At 39.6% G+C, this 19,052-nt stretch overlaps 1 protein-coding gene across 1 annotated transcript; it reads left to right on the forward strand.

Moving 5' to 3' along the window:
• The first annotated feature begins 447 nt into the window (after positions 1-447).
• On the forward strand, positions 448-18,289 carry LOC117289332 (CCR4-NOT transcription complex subunit 10-like). The gene is made up of 15 exons (XM_033770412.1): positions 448-540; positions 2,539-3,100; positions 3,498-3,651; positions 5,115-5,266; positions 6,047-6,124; positions 7,264-7,347; positions 8,119-8,371; positions 8,472-8,680; positions 10,347-10,471; positions 11,616-11,786; positions 12,851-13,039; positions 14,997-15,124; positions 16,107-16,294; positions 16,938-17,013; positions 17,698-18,289. The coding sequence occupies exons 2-15, from the start codon at positions 2,816-2,818 to the stop codon at positions 17,880-17,882; spliced, it is 2,277 nt and encodes a 758-aa protein (XP_033626303.1). The 5' UTR covers positions 448-540; positions 2,539-2,815; the 3' UTR covers positions 17,883-18,289.
• The last annotated feature ends 763 nt before the right edge of the window (positions 18,290-19,052 follow it).

The following is a 19,052-nucleotide window of genomic DNA, read 5'->3' on the forward strand; positions in this document are numbered from 1 at the left end:
AAAACAAGAGGAAGTGAATTTGTAAAGCATTTTGAAGACTGATTTGCCTCTAAGTCTAAATAAATTATGTCTAAACAAAATGGGGGGGGGGGGGGGGGGGGGGAAGGAGAGACAACTAGGACCAGGGACTCAAGTGTGGACCCAGCACTAGTTATATTACCTCCCCTCATCCCGTCTGGCAAAATAATTCAACATTTTGCTTATAATGAAACACTAGAAAGGTGTCCTGGTGGTTTTCCCCTTGAAAGGGTCCAGTAATTTTAAATTGAAAATAGGCCTTTCTGGTTGCACAAATTATATGACATTTCTCTTACTCCTATGACTGTCTTTTTCACACTGATAAAATTATATATTAAGAGCAGTAGAGGGCGCCCTTGTTAATGTTACTTCCCTGAGTCGCCGCATGGTGGCGCCCTAGCTTGCGACCGCTAAAAACCTGCACGAACTTCTTGGAGCGAACTTGCATGCAGTGCATGTGCCGTGTTCCCATCCTCTCTCGTTCCTAAAAATGTTACTACAACTATTTATCGGATTTCAAAGGTAAGTATTGCTATTACATGATGATACACTTAAGCGTTTTATACCCATGTATTTTTTTAATTCAGGTGAATTTGCATACCTCCTACCTTTTGGATAACTTTCCGTATGGCGCCACCACTTTTTCACTCATTTTTACAAAAAGGGATATATCAATCAGGTAAATTAGATACTATATTATTTTATTTCGAATGAAAAAGTGGTGGCGCCATACGGAAACTTTTCCTACCTTTTGGTAATCGAATGTTAACTTATTATTATTCAATCAATTCAATTTCAATCAAACATTCACAACATCCGCATCTCGTCATGTCACCCAACCAATTTACCACACACCCACCCCTCCCTGGCCCAAATGCACAGGTGCTCTGCCAATGGCAGAGATTCAATTGTTAATAAAGGCACATCCCAAAATAATGCCAGATTTTTAATTTTCCATCCCCTGCCGTTTTACTCATACAGCTGGAGTAACTAAACTTGCCAACAGACCTGTTAACAATCACAATGTCATTTCATTTGTGTCCCCTTACCAGAATTTTTATGTAATGCTCTAAAACCACTTTGATGTATAGACCTGCTTTTTAACGAATATCCTTTATTTGTGCGTTTTTGTTTATATATTTGCTTGTTTGCCTTTTATAATAGTTGTTCGGTGATTTTTATTATCTTCTGTGCTTTTTTTATGCCCTCTCTTGCCTTAACTTAATGTATTTTTGGGGATTTAGGAGACATACGGCTAACGCCTTTTGCCGATAGTTATTTTTTAACTTTTATGCTGTCCTGGGCACCCCACTGTTGTTTTACTTTGTTTTCTTAAATATTTTTAATGTATACATACATGTGCTTGTACTTGTACAAAGTATGTGATTGCCCGAATAAATATTATTATTATATTATTTTTACCTCAGTTGAATTATTTACACTTAATACTATAGTATTACTAGGCCTAAAAATATTTTGATAACAAATGCAAAAACTTACCAGATCCCGGAGCGAAACAGTGACAAAATGTTCCAGGTTGGTATGTCGCATCGCCATTTTGTGACTTCCCGATATTTTCAATGCTTTATCTTTTAGTCACCAAGCCCTGAAGCGCAGGTACCAGCGTATGATTCGTAACCCTGCGGCTACGCCGTCGGCAGGAGGGTTACGTTATCGCAACTAAACTATGAGAGAAGTGGGAAATAATACAAAAATATTTCCGGATCCTCTTTTTCACCTTTTTTTTACCTTTTTTTTATTTACAAAATGAAAAAACTTTTGTCTTTTGAGTCATTTTTGCTTTATTCTTTCATGAGTTGAATAAACTAGTCTTAGAATTTAGACCCTATTTTATTTCACAAATGGAAAAGTAGTGGCTCAAATTAATGAATGCTATTCTTTTATATTTGAAAACTTTTCTATTTTGTAAAGATAAAAGTTGCCAATATACATGTAGATGGATATCAATAGGCGTCATCGGCCGCCATATTTGACGAATTGTGCATGCACGAAGAGCTACCATTGGCTGAGAGTCATGCGCAGCGCGTATACCCTTGCACTTTCCCTTGTTAGTACATCAAAGATGGCGGTTGATGATGCATTATGTATTGTAACCCATCTATACCACCTGTGTGTAGTAATCGTAATGTAGCGCTAATTGTAATTCTATGACGTGAATGTTGATTCCCAAAGCAATTTGGTGACTCAGTTTTCCATTTCATTCCATTTATTTCCCCCATTATTTTCCAATTTTGCCTAAATTTTTATTTTTTATTTTTTATTTATTTATTACTGATGTCCAACAGCGGATAGCCGCCACTTACAGGAATCATTAAAATACGTATAAATATAAATAAAGGCTTGCCCCCTTTACCATCCATGAATATGATTATGATGCTAGCTTCCTCTACTCTAGTTTATTAAGATAAATACACATACTGTATCAAACAAAGCTGTTCACTACTTCTCAATGTTGTCAACATTTTTGAGATGTTTTACCTGTTTGTTTTTTTCTTTCAGATTGAGTGAGCTTTAGAAACAGCTAAGCCTGAAGGTTCTTGGAGATAATTTTAAACGGCAACATCCCCCACCCCTCCTAGTAAAAACATTTTGAGAAAAAGATTTCAATTTCCCTTAGTTTGAAGTTTTTCCAACTTCCACAGAGCCTGTATGTAAAAACACACTTACAAAGACCCTTACAAAACCCAACAAAACCTGTTAAATGTAGATCTATACTTACAACGACATTTTACAGACTATGCTTATGTGAGAAAAAAACCGAGAAAGAAACAAAAACATGGCTGACAAGGATAGTGGTAAGGAGAAAGAGGGTCCTTCGGAGTCCCCCGTCCCATCCCCGATCCCGGTCATCACCGAAGAAGAGAAGGAACTAGCGACGGCAGCCAGTCATGACTTTGAGGCTGGACACTACGCTCCGTGCCTGGAGAAACTTCACTCCCTCGCTAAGATGAGGAGTAACGATATTAAGGTCAACCATAATCTGACCGTGGCAAAGTTCTTCCAGTCCGGCTGTTCGAGGATAGATGATATGCGAAAGGGCCTCGGCAATGTGTGTTCGCAGGTTAGTCACTCTACCAGACCCTCAGGGAGGAATGTAAATTTCAAACAAGTGATACTATATCTCGGTGTTGAACCTTGTTTACATTACCCTGGGGTTCTCCCTAAAGGCATACTGATTTCATGAGTGTTGTCGCTTGTTTAACCCGTTAGATATCAAAGAAGCCGCAAACGGCTTGTACCCCTGTGATCCCTGGCTACACAGCAAGTACAGGTTTAAAAAGGCTTCTGACTGGCACATCCAAACAAAGATATTAGTTAAAATTGAGTGGGGGTATAGATACACTGCACCTGTGTGTTGTGTAGTACACTTTTCAATAAGAGAAGGGGGTTCGACCCCTCCCCCCCTTGTGAATTGAATTATTTATAAGAGCTGTTGAATTATTCATGATGTAAAACAGGCCCATGTCAACTTGAGTGGTGGTATAGATACACTGGAAGACACTGACCATGCCATACTGTTCTTCAATCACGCCGTCATCCTTTATCATATGAGGCAACATCACGAAGCCATCCGCATTCTGGAGAAGCTGTTCCAGATCATCGAACCACTAGGTGAGTACTTAGTTTGGTAGTTCGCTCGGCCCCAGCGGCCAGTCGATCCAGGACCGCTGGGATGGGCTTATTGCTTGCACAGATTCTTGTTCAGGAAGTACGTCACTTATGCAGTGCATAGAACTATGGCGCAGTGTGAGTGTGATGCATGATGGGACTGCGCATTATTAAACCAATGACAGTGCATGATACGTTTGCCCATCCCAGCGCCTTTGGTTAAAGCAACGTCGCTGGGGACGAGCGAAGTTTGGTAGCTGCATGTGGAAGCCAAAATGTCCTCAATTTGAGCCCACTGTTTAGTGGTGTGGTGGTCTAGTGCCCTAGACTCAAGTTCTGGTGGTGTCAAACTGTGGATTTGGTCATGAATTTGTGTCCTTAAAGGCAGTGGACACTATTGGTTATTACTCAAAATATTTATCAGCATAAAACCTTACTTGGTAAAGAGTAATGGAGAGAGGTTGATGGTATAAAACACTGAGAAACGGCTCTCTCTGAAGTGACGTAGTTTTCGAAGAAAGAAGTAATTTTCCACAAATTTGATTTCGAGACAAATTTGATTTCAAGTTTAGAATTTGAGGTCTTGAAATCAAGCATCTAAAAGCACACAACTTCCTGTGACAAGGGTGTTTTTTATTTCATTCATATCTCGCAAATTTGGCAACCAATTGAGCTCAAGTTTTCACAGGTTTGTTCAGAAACACCAAGTGAGAAGCCTGGTCTTTGACAATTACCAATAGTGTCCACTGTCGTTAAACAAAACCATAAATGCCCTTGTCCTTCAGATAGGTATAAGGGAAAAATACTGCCTCATGAAATTGGCTCCTGTCTGAAAGTTGTTTTGTCTATTGAATACAATTTTAAAAGGATATGTACAGGAGTGTTAAAAATAAAAAACTTAAGTCAGCTTACTGATTATGAAGTTCATACCATAATCATTTTTTCTGGAAACTTTTTCCCTCTGAAATGAAGTCTTATCATATTAGGAAAACTATCCGAAACCTAAAAAGACAAAGCAACAGCTGATTTCATTTACTACTGCAAAATAAGGGCAAGGTGTTCACAGGCTTAAAACTGCATTTTATGGTTTTTCACTATTTCTGACTCAACGGATTAAGCACAAATTCCAACAGGTTTGCAGTTTCATGTATTGACCCCTTGCAGGCGCGTCACACGTGGGGACTGATGCCACGGTCACCATGTTGGTTGGCAGTTAGGTTTAGGTGTATTAACGCCGCGTCGCCTAAAATGCACACTTCACTGCATAACACACGGCATAGAGTTATATATGAAAACGCACAGTGAAATTGCCCAACAGTATGGCGCGTTCAATATTTTTCTGATGATGACGTCAGGTGAAATGAGTCAATATGGCCACACAAAACATGTGCACTGTCTTTGACTATTTTGTCAGCTCTACCAGTCCTGGACAGTACCTTTAATGTACTTCTCTCTTTTCACCACAGAGGAATCCTTGGGTCATAAGATACTACTTTTGCTAGTAGAGACCTACCTGAGTACGTACCAACCGGAGAAAGCTCTGGCCATTATATCTTACTTGGAGAAACAACTCTTCTCCACTGAGAATGCTAGCAACAAGGGCACGTCGGAAACTAGCGTGAGTAGAATTAATAGTGGCAGAAGGTTTTTCATTTATAATCCTCGGATAGGTGTTTACTCCATGATGTCTGAAAAATCTCCAATATGCAAGGCACTATGGCTTATTTCATATCTCTGCTTTACGCAAGCAAAGGATCTGCACTTACAGAAGCAGAGAATTGCCACATGGACGAAATGCACTTTACTATAAGGGAATCAATGTGTGGTGAAGAGGTTTTCAACTAGTGGTTTAAACCCGCGCCGAGGCCTGGACTTGATAATTTTACCGAGACGAAGTCGAGGTAAATTATCAAGAACCAGACCTAGGCAGGTTTAAACCACTAATTGAAAACCGATTCAACACACTTTGATTCCCTTTCATAAATACCTTTTCGGTAAAAAAACATCAACACTTTTTGGTCAAAAGGTAAAATAAATGCAAAAATTATAATTGTTCAATGATTTCTTTCAACACAACACCCCTCCAGCAATGAAATGGTTAGGCCCTGTGGTAAACAACTCCTTATAAGGAAATGCTGTGCGCGTCACGCGTATCGCATGATGTGGCACACCTGTCCCTGCCGTTGCTCTCGACCAATAGGAATGAAGAAACTGTCATATACGCACAGGTCTAAGGGCGTGTCACGCCCATGTTATAACACTTTTTACTGGTGTTATATCATCCGTTCAAGCAACACCTTGTGATGCCCTCTCGACAAATCAGAATGGATAAACTGTCTTAGGTATTTATGAATTGTTATTGAAATTGTTATTTTTATTTCTTCATCTTCATATTTAGAACAAGGACAACAAGGAATCCAATAGCACTGAGGAGACAGGACAAGATCCAGAGAAGTATCGGCCGACTTTACACCTTGTAAGTTCATATATCGTAATCTCATCCTGAAATAGAGACCTTTGTAGCGATCTCCCTTAACACTGGTCCGTTGGCCAAATTCCAGTTAAAACACATTAAAGGACCAGTCCAAATTTACTCCAAGGGGTATGGGTGGCTACCCCAAATTTGAAAGCACCCTTTTTCATTTTGAAATAGGGACCCCTTAGGGATGAATGCCTCAGTGTTGGAGTGCACATTAAAGGAACACGTTGCCTTGGATCGGTCGAGTTGGTCTTTGAAAAGCGTTCTGTAACCATTTGTTATGAAATGCATATGATTAGAAAGATGTTTTAAAAGTAGAAAATAATGATCCACACAAGTATCACTCGAAATTGCGTGGTTTTCCTTTTACCTCGTCGACAAACCAATCTGCCATTTGTGGTAGTCAACATTTTGACTCCCATAAATGGCCGACCGTATTAGTTCGCAAAGTAAAAGAAAAACCACACAAATTCAAGGCAAATGTGTGTGGATCATTGTGTTCTACTTTTAAAACATCTTTCTCACCATATGAATTTGATAACAAACGGTTGCAAACGCTTTTCAAAGACAAACTCGGCTGATCCAAGGCACCGTGTTCCTTTAATCTGGAGGTCACTGGTTCAAGTCAGGCTGTAGTTACTTTGTCTTTGTTCAACTTGAAGACACTGGATACTATTGGTAATTGACAAAAAAAAAACAGTCTTCTCACTTGGTGTATCTCAACATATTTATAAAATAACAAACCTGTGAAAATTTGAGCTCAATTGGTCGCCGAAGTTGCAAAATAATAATGACAGAAAAAACACCCTTGTCACATGAAGTTGTGTGTTTTCAGATGCTTGCTTTCAAGACCTCAAATTCTGAATATGAGGTCTCGAAATCAAATTTGTGGAAAATTACTTCTTTCACGAAAACTACATCACTTCGGAGGGAGCTGTTTCTCACATTATTCTAAACTATCAACCTCTTCCCATTACTTGTAATCAAGAAAGGTTTTATGATAACAATTATTTTGAGTAATTACCAATAGTGTCCACTGCCTTTAAAATTAACAAAACTCAGTCATTTCCCCTTGCGGTTTGTTACTTGATATAAATAATTTGTGTTTTAAAACTATTGACATTTTGTTTCTACAGCTGAAAACCAGATGCTACCTACAGTTGAAGCACGTCAAAGTTTGCAAGCGTGAAATCAAAACTGTCATGAACTCAGCTGGACCAGTAAGTCATGCCTTCACTCATTGGATCATATAGGTTTTCATAAATTTAAAATGGTAGCCAAAGCTTCATATGGTTTCCTTCCAATTACATAGCCTTGGGCTAATGGCTTGATCGGGGCCTTATTTCAAAAAGCCCTTTGTTAAAGGGTGTATGTAATTTTTTGTAGGACAAAAAACACAATGTCCACAGATTTACACTAAACTTACACAGTTTGAAGATAATGATAGTAGAAAGCTTCCCTGAAAATATTACGTGCTGAGGTGCTGTAGTTTTTGGGAAATGAGTCAAACAATGTCATTAAAATAATTTTCGTCTCATGATACGAAAATTATTTTAAGCATTTACAATCGTATTTTCGTGACATTGTTTTACTCATTTCCTCGAAAACTACAGCACCTCAGTAAGTAAGATTTGAAGGGAAGCTTTCCACTATCATTATCTTCAAACCCTGTAAGTTTAATGTAAATCTATGGACATTTTGAAAAGGTACCCGAATCCTTGAAGCACAAAAGCTTGCTAAGCACAGACAAATCTTGCTTAGCAGAAACAGTTTACCAGCCAAATTCCACAAGGTTGACCTTTTTGCAACTGGTTGCCCCACCCAATGTTTGCTTAAAATTGTTCACGCTTAACAACTTCAAGAAATTGGGCTCAGATGTTGAAGCATAGGCTAGTTTTATGCTACAAATTATTTTGAGTAACAATAGTGTCCAGCCAGTGCCTGAATCAAAATCTCATCCTTATTAATCCTGTTTCCCTGTCACTACTTAGTGCGCTGCCTCCTTGTTTCTGAAAGGCAACTTTGAGTTCATCCGTCAGAATTACCGCAAAGCCATCAAGCTGCTAAACAGCGTTCCTCCGTCCAGCGACTTCTTGAAGACGGGCCAGTGCGTCCCTGTCATGTACTTCAATAACCTTGCCTGTATCCACTTCTACATGGGAAAATACCATCTGGCTGCTTACTACGGACGGAGGGCACTGCAGGAAAATGCCAACGCAATGGCGGAGCTGCCCAAACGAAAAGGTTGGAGTTTGTTTTACTTATATATATTTTTTTAATCCATGCAACAAACATTTTTTATACCTAATACTTAAACCAATCACTTGTTTGTGTCTTCTCTCAGGTCAATCCCTAAACAATCGTCACATCAAAACCCTGGGTATGAACCGTCGTTATGAGCTTCTATACAACACGGGCATCCAGCTGCTCCATGCAGGGCGCCCTCTAGCGGCATTCGAATGCCTGACGGAGGCCATACAGGTTTACCCAACAAACCCACGGCTCTGGTTGAGATTGGCCGAATGTTGCATCGCAGCCAATTCAACACCATCTGTGAGTTGCCATTTTTTATTATTTATTTTTATTTTTCAACTCTCTCTCTCAATTTTTGTCTAGGCTTGAAGAGGTCAATAGTTATTACCTTTGAAACGTCTATACATTGTATTGCTGTTAAATCATCTAGCATACTTATTTCATTAACTCATTGTTATTTGTTTTCAACTTTATGTTTAATTGTTACTGTCAACATGAAAATTGTCTATGTTTTTAGCGTGGACAAATAAATAAATCTAATCTAATCTAATCTAATCTAAAAAATAACAAGTCCATTGAATTGAATTGAATGACCTTTTGGTTTTTGAATTGAATGACCTTTTGGTTTTTGCCACATCAGCATCGTGTAGCTATTTTCTTCTTTATATTCGTAATTAAGCCCTCCTACTGTCTTAACGCTCCTACTGTCTGACCAATCAATATCATCTATATTTTGTTTCGAATGATATGCCAGAATGCAATATGATCTCATAAGGTGAATGTATCTGCACAGTAGACAGTCAACCCTACTACTGTTAGACCATTCAATATCATCCACATGGTTTTGAATGGTAGATACACCAGCCTGCATTATGCTATCATGTGGTGAATGCGCCTACACTGTACAGAGTCAACCCTCCTGTGTCGCTAGACACACAAAGCCTTAAGGCCACTTCAAGGTGTGGGCTACAATCTATTTTTCCCCAGGGCCTTTGTCGCCTACTTCTGGGCCTGAAACAGGGTTACCCCCTTTACAGTCAATACGGATGAACTTATTAATATCATCCATATGCTTTACGATGATACAGTGTGGTTGCAGGCAATAAAATATGAATGCTTACACAGTGCACAGTCGACCCTCTTACTGTCTGACCGTTCAATGTCATCCACTATGGTTTTGAGTAATAGTTAACCCTTTGCCAGTCTGCATACACTATCAAACTTTGTGATGAATTGCATCCACACAGTATTTTGTTTGTTTGTTTGAATGATCTTCCCATCAAGGGAACTCGGCAAACTCCCACAAAGGGATATAAACACCAAGCTGGCAACAGCCAATCTCTCTCACAAACATTGGTTTAACATCTATGATTATGAATTACACAAATCAAGAAACTGTGATTCATTAACTAGACGGCAATATTTGTCCTAGTCATTGTGAAATCAGCGGTTAGCTGGGGGATTCGAACCCACAACCTTGTGATTGCAAGTCCTGCAGTCTAACCACTTGACCACAGTATACACATGTACATGTACACAGTTGTGCCACCATACAATGGATTTTTTAACTCGCTGAGAATGTTACCAACAATAGAGAAGGGTTTACACACTATTCATAAATACCTCAGACAGTTTCGCTCTTCCTATTGGTGAAGAGCGTGTCACGTGGGTGTGTATAAACCTTTGTTTATGACCGGTAAAAAGTGTTGAAACATGGGCGTGACATGAGAGCTTGCACCAGTGTATATGAGACCGAAAAGGTATTTATGAATGGGAATCAAAGTGTGTTGAATCGGTTTTCAACTAGTGGTTTAAACCCGCCAAGGCCTGGTTCTTGATCATTAACCTCGACTTCGTCTCTGTAACATTATCAATAACCAGGCCTCGTTGGGTTTAAACCATTAGTAGAAAACCTCTTCACCACACATTGATTCCCTTATTTATTTGATTATTACTATTTTTCTAGGGTGCTGAACCGGAAGGAAAGGTCTCAGGGGACGGCCCTAGACGTGGGATTGTACGCAACGTGATTGGTACAGGACCTCATCGTAAAGTGATCCTGTCTCCTGGGTCATCAGAATATAAATACAGGTACGGATTCTGCCATGAATTTCTAACTTCAAAATCCTACTGTATGATTTGGAGAATTATTTATCAAGAATAAGATTTGACACCATGTCGTCATCATCATCATTCGGCATAGACTTGCATCCGTGGCCGCCTCGTCCTCAGGTTGTAATGGGGGCGCACTCCTGGAGTTGCCGCCATCACCTGTTGTCTTTCAATCACCATGTCGGCTCATTGTTTTAAGGTCATTAGTTGCAGTTTCATACTCCTAGTGATCATTAAATGAAAATTGCGTATGCATGTTGAAAACCACATCAAAATCAATGAATAATCAGCTTACTTTAAAAAATGATGGTTTCTTTTTGCCAAAAAATTATTTTGAAGACCCGTCTTGATCAATAAACTCCATTTACCAGGAGCTCCAAACTATGCAAAACCAAATTTATGCATTAAAGACACTGGCCACTATTGGTAATTGTCAAAGACCAGTCTTCTCATTTGCTGTATCTCAACATATGCATAAAATAACAAACCTGTAAAAATTTGAGCTCAATTGGTCACCGAAGTTGCGAGATAATAAAGAAAGAAAAAACACCCTTGTCACACAAAGTTGTGTGTGTTCAGATGCTTGAGGTCTCGAAATCAAATTTGTGGAAAATTATTCTTTCTCGAAAACTGCTCCACTTCAGAGAGAGTTGTTTCTCACAATGTGTTATACTACCATCCTCTCCCCATTACTTGTTACCAAGTAAGGTTTTATGCGAATAAATATTCTGAGTAATTACCAATACTGTCTACTGCCTTTAAGAAAACTTTTAGCTAAAAGAGTTTTGATTCCATAACTTATTTATGAAAAATAAATAAACCTTGATCATAATGTTTGTTTTCTTTTTGTTATTAACTATTTTTTGCATTATCACCCTTTTACTGGGACTATTAAATTTCTGGGGGAGATTTAGAATTAAGATTTATTTGGTGCATTACAAATACCTACTATTATTATTATTATTATTTTATTATAAGTAGGATTTGAAACTTTGCATGGTAGGAGTACAATCAGATGAGGTTTGTGGTGGAACCAATAAATCTCTTGTGACTCAGTGTTGATTCGGAAAAGAACCAATGGTTAGAAGTAATTTTCATTCATGTCATGATTGTCTCCTTATAGCGGAGACGGACAGTCCGCTGCATTTCCAGCAGCCACGTTGGAGTTTGCTTCGCTATGTCTCTCCAACGCTCTGTCTCTACTACCTGACGAGGCATCTCACTCATCGGCCAGTAGGATCACAGCTAGAGGCAGTGTCAGTAGCGACTCATCCGAGGCTGCCGATTCAACAAGGTAAATTATGAGTAGGATTTGAAACTTTGCATGGTGGAAATTAGATATAGAAGAGTTTGAGGTAACACCATGTAATAACTATCTCTAAATGAGTTGGGGTGGTTCTGAAAAGAACCGTTGGTTTCAACTCGACGTTTCGATCAGTATGCTCTGATCGTCTTCTGGAGAATGCTGGACTCTGATGCTGCATGCTGCTTAAGTACTGGGCGGCGGGTTAGCTTGGTGATGCACGAAGGCGGGAAAAACAGGCGGGAAGTTGAACTCGGTGATGCGTGGTGAATTATTTTTCTCTCGGCCCAGTAGCGTGTATCTTAGGCATGATACTCTTAAGTCACATTTCCGGCTTTTTCAAAAAAATGGATGTTTGGTTTCTGACATTGTTACTTTTGGAATATTGGATGTTTGGACTTTTTTGGTAGAGACATAAAAAAAAAAACTAGCTTATATTGAATGTTCACCCGAAATAAAATTGAATGTTCACCCGAAATAAACCATGATGTAATTGTTTCACTATACCTCATACACGTCTCTAGTTCGACATTGTTGAGCTCGGGAAACATAGATTGAAATTAACTTGCGCCGCCATCTTTCGATGTGTTGTATGTCGCTATGGCGATGTTCACACATGCATGCAACATGACGATCGAACTTGTCATGCATATCTACCATGTGCGTGAATACTTGCGTGAACGCTTGGTAAACAGAAAAAATAGCATCTGGCACGTGATGTTAAATGGACCAGTGAGAATATGACTCTAGGTCATGAATACGTATAAGGTATAGAGATCTTTCGTGTCACGCTAACATGAATGACTGTAACTGCGTTTTATTTTGTGGTTTCGAACCCCCCCCCCCCCCCCCCCCCCCCGAGTTATATGTCTGTGATTTTTTTTCACAGAGCTCAGGAAACTACCGAGTATACAGTGTACACACATATCAGTGTATATCGGTAAATCAAAATTAATATGATTTTTATATGTCTGAACCTGATTATGCCAATAACTTTTTACCCTTATGGAATATAATTTAAAAGTTTGATTTTGCTGTGTGTGTTTTTCATCCAGTAAGCAGCCAGGCCCCGGTCATTTAGCAGCGCCACCGGGTCAGGCCCTGAAGCCAGCCGATCTGACCAGTCTACGATGTTCTATCCTAGCCAGCAGTGCCTACGTCTCCTTATCCCTGGGCGATAACGTGACCACCTTGGAGTTCACCAAACTTCTGTTGGCCCAGACTAGACTGCCGGGCTCTCTCAAGTACGTAGCACCCCCACAAGTGAATTTTGTGTGTATAGACCGTATTCAATATGACGTCACCGTTCAGATATTTGCCCTACAAGATGGCGTCTGCGGGCGTGTGTGTGTGGGTGTGCGTGTATGTGCCATAGAAATCAAACCGGGAACGCTGCGTGCTGCATGTTTCTTTGATGTACCCATGTAGATGCGCATACGGTTTGCCCTACAAGATGGCATCTGCGGGCGTGTGCATGTGTGTGCGTGCTTGTGCCATAGAAATCAAACTGAGAACACTGCGTGCTGCATGTTTCTTTGATGTACCCATGTAGACACGCATACGGTTTGCCCTACAAGACGGCAACTTTCATAGCAAAAAAGGGGGGTTATGCAATACGTTGTATAGTCTAGTTGTTAACCCCTTGCTTTTTTTTCTGTGTGCATTCTGACTCTCTCTTTCTATTCATGTATTTTCACTTCACTGCTTATGTTACACTGAGTTACCGGGGGCCAATTTCATAGAGCTGCTTAAGCAAAAAAATTCCTTAAAGCCATTGGACACTTTCGGTAAACAGTATTTTCCAAGGCCCACACTTTGTGTATCACAACTTAAATGTAAAATAACAAACCTGTGAAAATTTAGGCTCAATCGGTCATCGGAGTCGGGAGAAAATAACAGGAAAACCCACCATTGTTTCCCCACGTTTCGCCGTGTCATGACATGTGTTTAAAATAAATCTGTAGTTCTCGCTATCGAGAATTTATTTTGTTTTAATGTTTTCTCAAAAAGTAAAGCATTTCATGGAATATCAGCCCATTGAGAAAGATTTTACCAAGGGTCAAAACATCAGGCCATTAAAGGCAGTCAACACTATTGGTAATTAATCAAAATAATTGTTAGCATAAAACCTTTCTTGGTGACGAGTAATGGGGAGAGGTTTATGGTATAAAACATTGTGAGAAACGGCACCCTCTGAAGTGCCATAGTTTTCGAGAAAGAAGTAATTTTCCACGGATTTGATTTCAAGACCTCGGATTTAGAACTTGAGGTCTCGAAATCAACCATCTAAACGCACACATCTTTGTGTTACAAGGGTGTTTTTTCTTTCATTATTATCTTGCAAGTTCGATGACCGATTGAGCTCAAATTTTCACAGGTTTGTTATTTTTTGCATATGTTGAGATACACCAACTGTGAAGGCTAGTCTTTGATGATAGCCAATAGTGTCCACTGCCTTTAATTATTAATTGCATTTATACCATAGGTCTTTTTGGCTGGTAAGCAGTTTGCAACAGCTAATTCTATTTTAGTGTGTTAGTTGTTTTAAACCAGATGTGTGGGGCTGTGTTGCGCCAAGCCCGTCTGGAAGTATTGTTTTCCATTACTGTCACGTTTAGATTTTCCATTACTGTCACCTTAGATTTTCCATTTCTGTCACGTCCAGATTTTCCATACCTGTCAGGTTTAGATTTTCAATTACTGTCGGGTTTAGATTTTCCATTACTGTCGGGTTTAGATTTTCCATTACTGTCACGTTTAGATTTTTAAAACTGTCAAGTCCAGATTTTCCTTGACTGTCACGTTTAGGTTTTCACTTACGGTCTCGTCTTCAGGCTCCGTTTCACAAAGGGTCAACTGTTAGGCATAAACTTGCATTCTAATGGGTTAACATTGAGTACTGGTATACCTTGATTGTGTTACACATAAATTAGCGCCATATGTAAACCAGGCACTATGCCTATGCTTTTACACTTCTCACCATGTTTATATGAGACTTTCAAACATGTCCATGTGATCTCCTTCAGACCAATCGGAATGAATTTATAAACTGTCGTGGGTATTTAGGAATAAGTAATGTTTTTTTTTTACATGAAACTTTAAGTGGCCGGTATCCACTGTTTGCTTTCCAACAAACAAAACTAATAATAAAATGTAGATTAAATAAATTGTAATAATAATAACTGATTGATTTATCCATAGATTCCTTGGTCATCTGTACGCTGCGGAGGCATTAATCAACATGGACCAGATATCAGAAGCCATCCAGCATCTAGCTCCTGATTCAGTGTGTGATGTATCCGTTGTGCTTCCTGTACTTCCAGAACATGGTTAGACGCTTAATTCAGTCTGTTTCATCTGTAGTGTAGTGTTGTATAGTGGATGCATAGAGTTATATATAAGAACTAGAGGGCGCACTGGTGATGCTTCTTGCACAAACGCATCGGGACCGCCGCAAGGAGACACGCGCGCCATATGATTCTGCACGTGCGCTGAATATGAAGTACACGTTGGAGTTTGTGTTTATATAACGCTGACGCAATGCTCATTTGTCAACTTACAAAATGGCCGCACAAACACATGCTAAGCAATGCCTGTTTGTTCAACTTAGGAAATGGGTGCATGCGCGCATGCCAGTGCGCGTATTTAGGCCAGTGTGCCCTCTAGTTTTTATATAAAACTCTATGAGTGGATGTCTTCGAAAAAAATTGGGAATATTCGGCTTGTGGGATTTGAACCAACAACCTCTGAATTAACTCGCCGGCACTCTACCAATCAAGCTGTCTAGCCCTTTGTCGGCGGTCTCCCTACTTTGTGAATAGCTTTGTTCGGGGTTGCCAGTCGGACGCCATAAATTGAACAACCCTAAATCATTTCAAGTTATTATTTGGTATTTGAAATGAAAAAAGTTGCATCCCCTTATAGGTAATCTCCTGGCTGCCGCTTCCCAGGTTGTAACGTAAACTTTGGTGTGATGCCTGGCGACTTGGCGGTTGTTAGTTGTATGGCTTCTGACTAACATCCCGAACAAAGATATTGACAAAATAGAGAGGTTTAAAAGCTCAGTTGGTAGAGCACCTGCCATTAATCCTGAGGTCATATGTTCAAATCCTGCTCTAGTAATGTTTTCTTTGTTCAACCCCAAATCAAGAAAATTCACTTATAAAGCATCCTTTATTTTATTTTTAGAAACTAGTTGACATTAGTAAAAGAATATTACAAAAGCAATAGTCGTGACTGTTTCATCATGTTGCCATCGTCAAAACCTTTGCTCTCTTACTATTATTAACCTCTGTTAACCTCTTGACCCAGGTGAGAAACAGGGTGATAAATCAGACGCAGGTCAGGGTGAAGGTCACGACGGAATGGAGGGACACGTAGCCGTGTCTGAATACTTCCCTGCGTCGATACAGGTCGCCCGGGCCACGATGCTCCTTAATCTGGCGTGTGCACACTCGCTGCGTAGTGAATGGGACAAGGCTAGGAAGTGCCTCAAACAGGTAAGTTTGTTTTATGTCGAGCTAGTTTGAATACCTGAATCTATTTCATATTAATTCAAAGTTCTTAATTTGAATATCTTTTTAATCAATTTCCAAAATAAATTTGTAGTTTGCTTCTGAATCTGGCTTGCGTACACTCGCTGCATAGTGAATGGGTTGAGGCTAGGAAGTGCCTCAAACAAGTTGTATTTCATGTCACAGGTAGCTCAAAAAGTTCCAAATTCTGAATCATTAGTCAGATTAGTTTGTAATTGATCATGATATTCAAGAAAAATTTACAACTTAAAGCTGATGAATTGAAAATTATTGCAGATCAGTTTAAGAGTAGGGAACTTGCCAAGTTTTGTTTGTGCTTGTAGCCCTTTTCTGCCAAGCAGGCTTTGTCGTGCTTCTCAAAGTCTTGTGTTTTTTTAAAGTTGGGACAGAGTCAAACTTAGAAAAGTATTCAAGCATGAATTAATTTGTAAGCAGAATTTAACATTAAAACTTCCAACACTGTACATTTTACACCCTGCTGCAAGCAAGGGAATAAACCTCTTGATTTATAAACTGAAACTTTGTGTAATTCTGTCGGAGCAAGTTGTCATTTTATCATTTTTTCGCGGTTGACTAATTTCACTTTTATGATTTGTGGCTTATACAGACATGCAGTATGTTACCCACCAGTGAGATCCCTCAGCAGGCGCTCTTCCTTGGCATCTATATTGAGTTACAAACAGGTGAGATTTTGTTGTCCATTTCTCTTCTATAAAATTGCTTACACCCGGAGTGGATTTGGCCATTTTTTCCCTGATGTAATCCTGATTTATATGCAGATCTATCAAGAAACATACAAAAAAACAAAGTCGGTGACATTTGTTTTGGGTCGTTAGAAGAAGTAAGAACAAAGTTTGGATGTCCGTTTCGGTTTGTTGGAATAGGCAAGAAAACAAATTTGACACCGTTTATTTTGAGCCGTTACACGAAGTAAGAACAAAGTTGATAATGTTCATTTCGGGTCGTGGACGAAGTAAGAACAAAGTTGACGATGTTTGTTTTGAGTTGTTAGACGTGTTAGAAGAAAGTTGATGCTGTTCGAGTGAGATCGTTAGATGAAAGAGAATAAAGTTAATGATGTATGTTTCGGTTGGTTAGATTAAGTAGGAACAAAGTTGATGGTGTTTGTTTTTGGTCAATAGGTGAAGTACAAGCAAAGTTGAACGCGTTAGAATCGGGTCGTTAGTTGAAGTAGGAGCAAAGTTGATGTTCATTTTGGGTCGATTGACGAAGTAAGAACAAAGTTTTAAACTTTTTTTCATTTTGACATTTCACAAATACAAGCAAAATTGATGGCATTGGAATCGGGTTGTTAGGTGAAGTAAGAACATTGTTGCTGACTTTCCTTTTCATATTGACGTTCACAGGTAACCATCAGATAGCATTGCAGATGGTTAAAAAGCAGCAACTGATCCCCTACCTCAAGCCGTCTGAGTCTAAACTGCTCTCCATAGGGACAATGAGTTCCTTCAACAACGGCTCCTCATCCCAGGGGGTCTTCAGCTCCGGAACCCCCAACAAACGAAACAACAAAGACCCCTGGCAGAAGTAGAGATAGCGGTGATGTAGACGCCATGTTTTATTTGTTTTTTATTTGAGACATCATTCTGTGATTGCTTAGAAATGTTTACTAATCCTCCGTCTTTTTTTTTGGTGACATTATGGCTACCTGGTACATAGATCTATCCGGGAACCCGAGTTCATCCAGAAACTACAGGGTACATCCTAATACTAATGGGTACATCCTGATAATGATGGGTACATGCGAATAAAACTGGGTACATCAGAATACAACTGGGTACATCAGAATACTATCGGGTACATCGGAATACAACTGGGTACATCAGAATACTATCGGGTACATCGGAATACAACTGGGTACATCAGAATACTATCGGGTACATCGGAATACAACTGGGTACATCACAACACAACTGGGTACATCTGAATACTACCGGGTACATCAGAACACAACTGGGTACATCAGAATACAACTGGGTACATCAGAATACTATCGGGTACATCGGAATACAACTGGGTACATCAGAATACTATCGGGTACATCAGAATACAACTGGGTACATCAGAATACAATCGGGTACATCAGAATACTACCGGGTACATCGGAATACAACTGGGAACATCAGAATACTATCGGGTACATCGGAATACTACCGGGTACATCGGAATACAACTGGGAACATCAGAATACTACCAAGTACATTAGAATACTACTGGGTACACCAGAATACTAACCGGTACATCGGAACACTACCGGGTACATCAGAATACAACTGGGTACGTCCGAATACTACCTGGTACATCGGAATACAACTGGGTACATCTGAATACTACCGGGTACATCACAACACAACTGGGTACATCCGAATACTACTACTTACATTAGAATACTACTGAGTACATCTGAATACTACCTGGTACATCACAACACAACTGGGTACATCCGAATACTACCTGGTACATCAGAATACAACTGGGTACATTAGAATACTACATCCTAATACTAATGGGTACATGCGAATAAAACTGGGTACACCATAAAACTACTAGGTACATCGGAATACAACTGGGTACATCCGAATACTACTGGGTACATTGGAATAGTACTGGGTACATCGGAATACAACTGGGTACATCCGAATACTACTGGGTACATTGGAATAGTACTGGGTACAAATACTACTGGGTACATCCGAATACT

The sequence above is a fragment of the Asterias rubens genome, chromosome 4 (assembly GCF_902459465.1).
Source record: "Asterias rubens chromosome 4, eAstRub1.3, whole genome shotgun sequence".
NCBI classification, from domain to species: domain Eukaryota; kingdom Metazoa; phylum Echinodermata; class Asteroidea; order Forcipulatida; family Asteriidae; genus Asterias; species Asterias rubens.

Bases quoted from the DNA above. Each gene is read 5' to 3' on its own strand.
- LOC117289332 (XM_033770412.1), top strand. From the start codon at position 2,816: ATGGCTGACAAGGATAGTGGTAAGGAGAAAGAGGGTCCTTCGGAGTCC. The intron at 6,125-7,263 runs GTAAGTTCATAT...TTGTTTCTACAG, and splicing joins ATCGGCCGACTTTACACCTT to CTGAAAACCAGATGCTACCT. The intron at 8,681-10,346 runs GTGAGTTGCCAT...CTATTTTTCTAG, and splicing joins CAGCCAATTCAACACCATCT to GGTGCTGAACCGGAAGGAAA.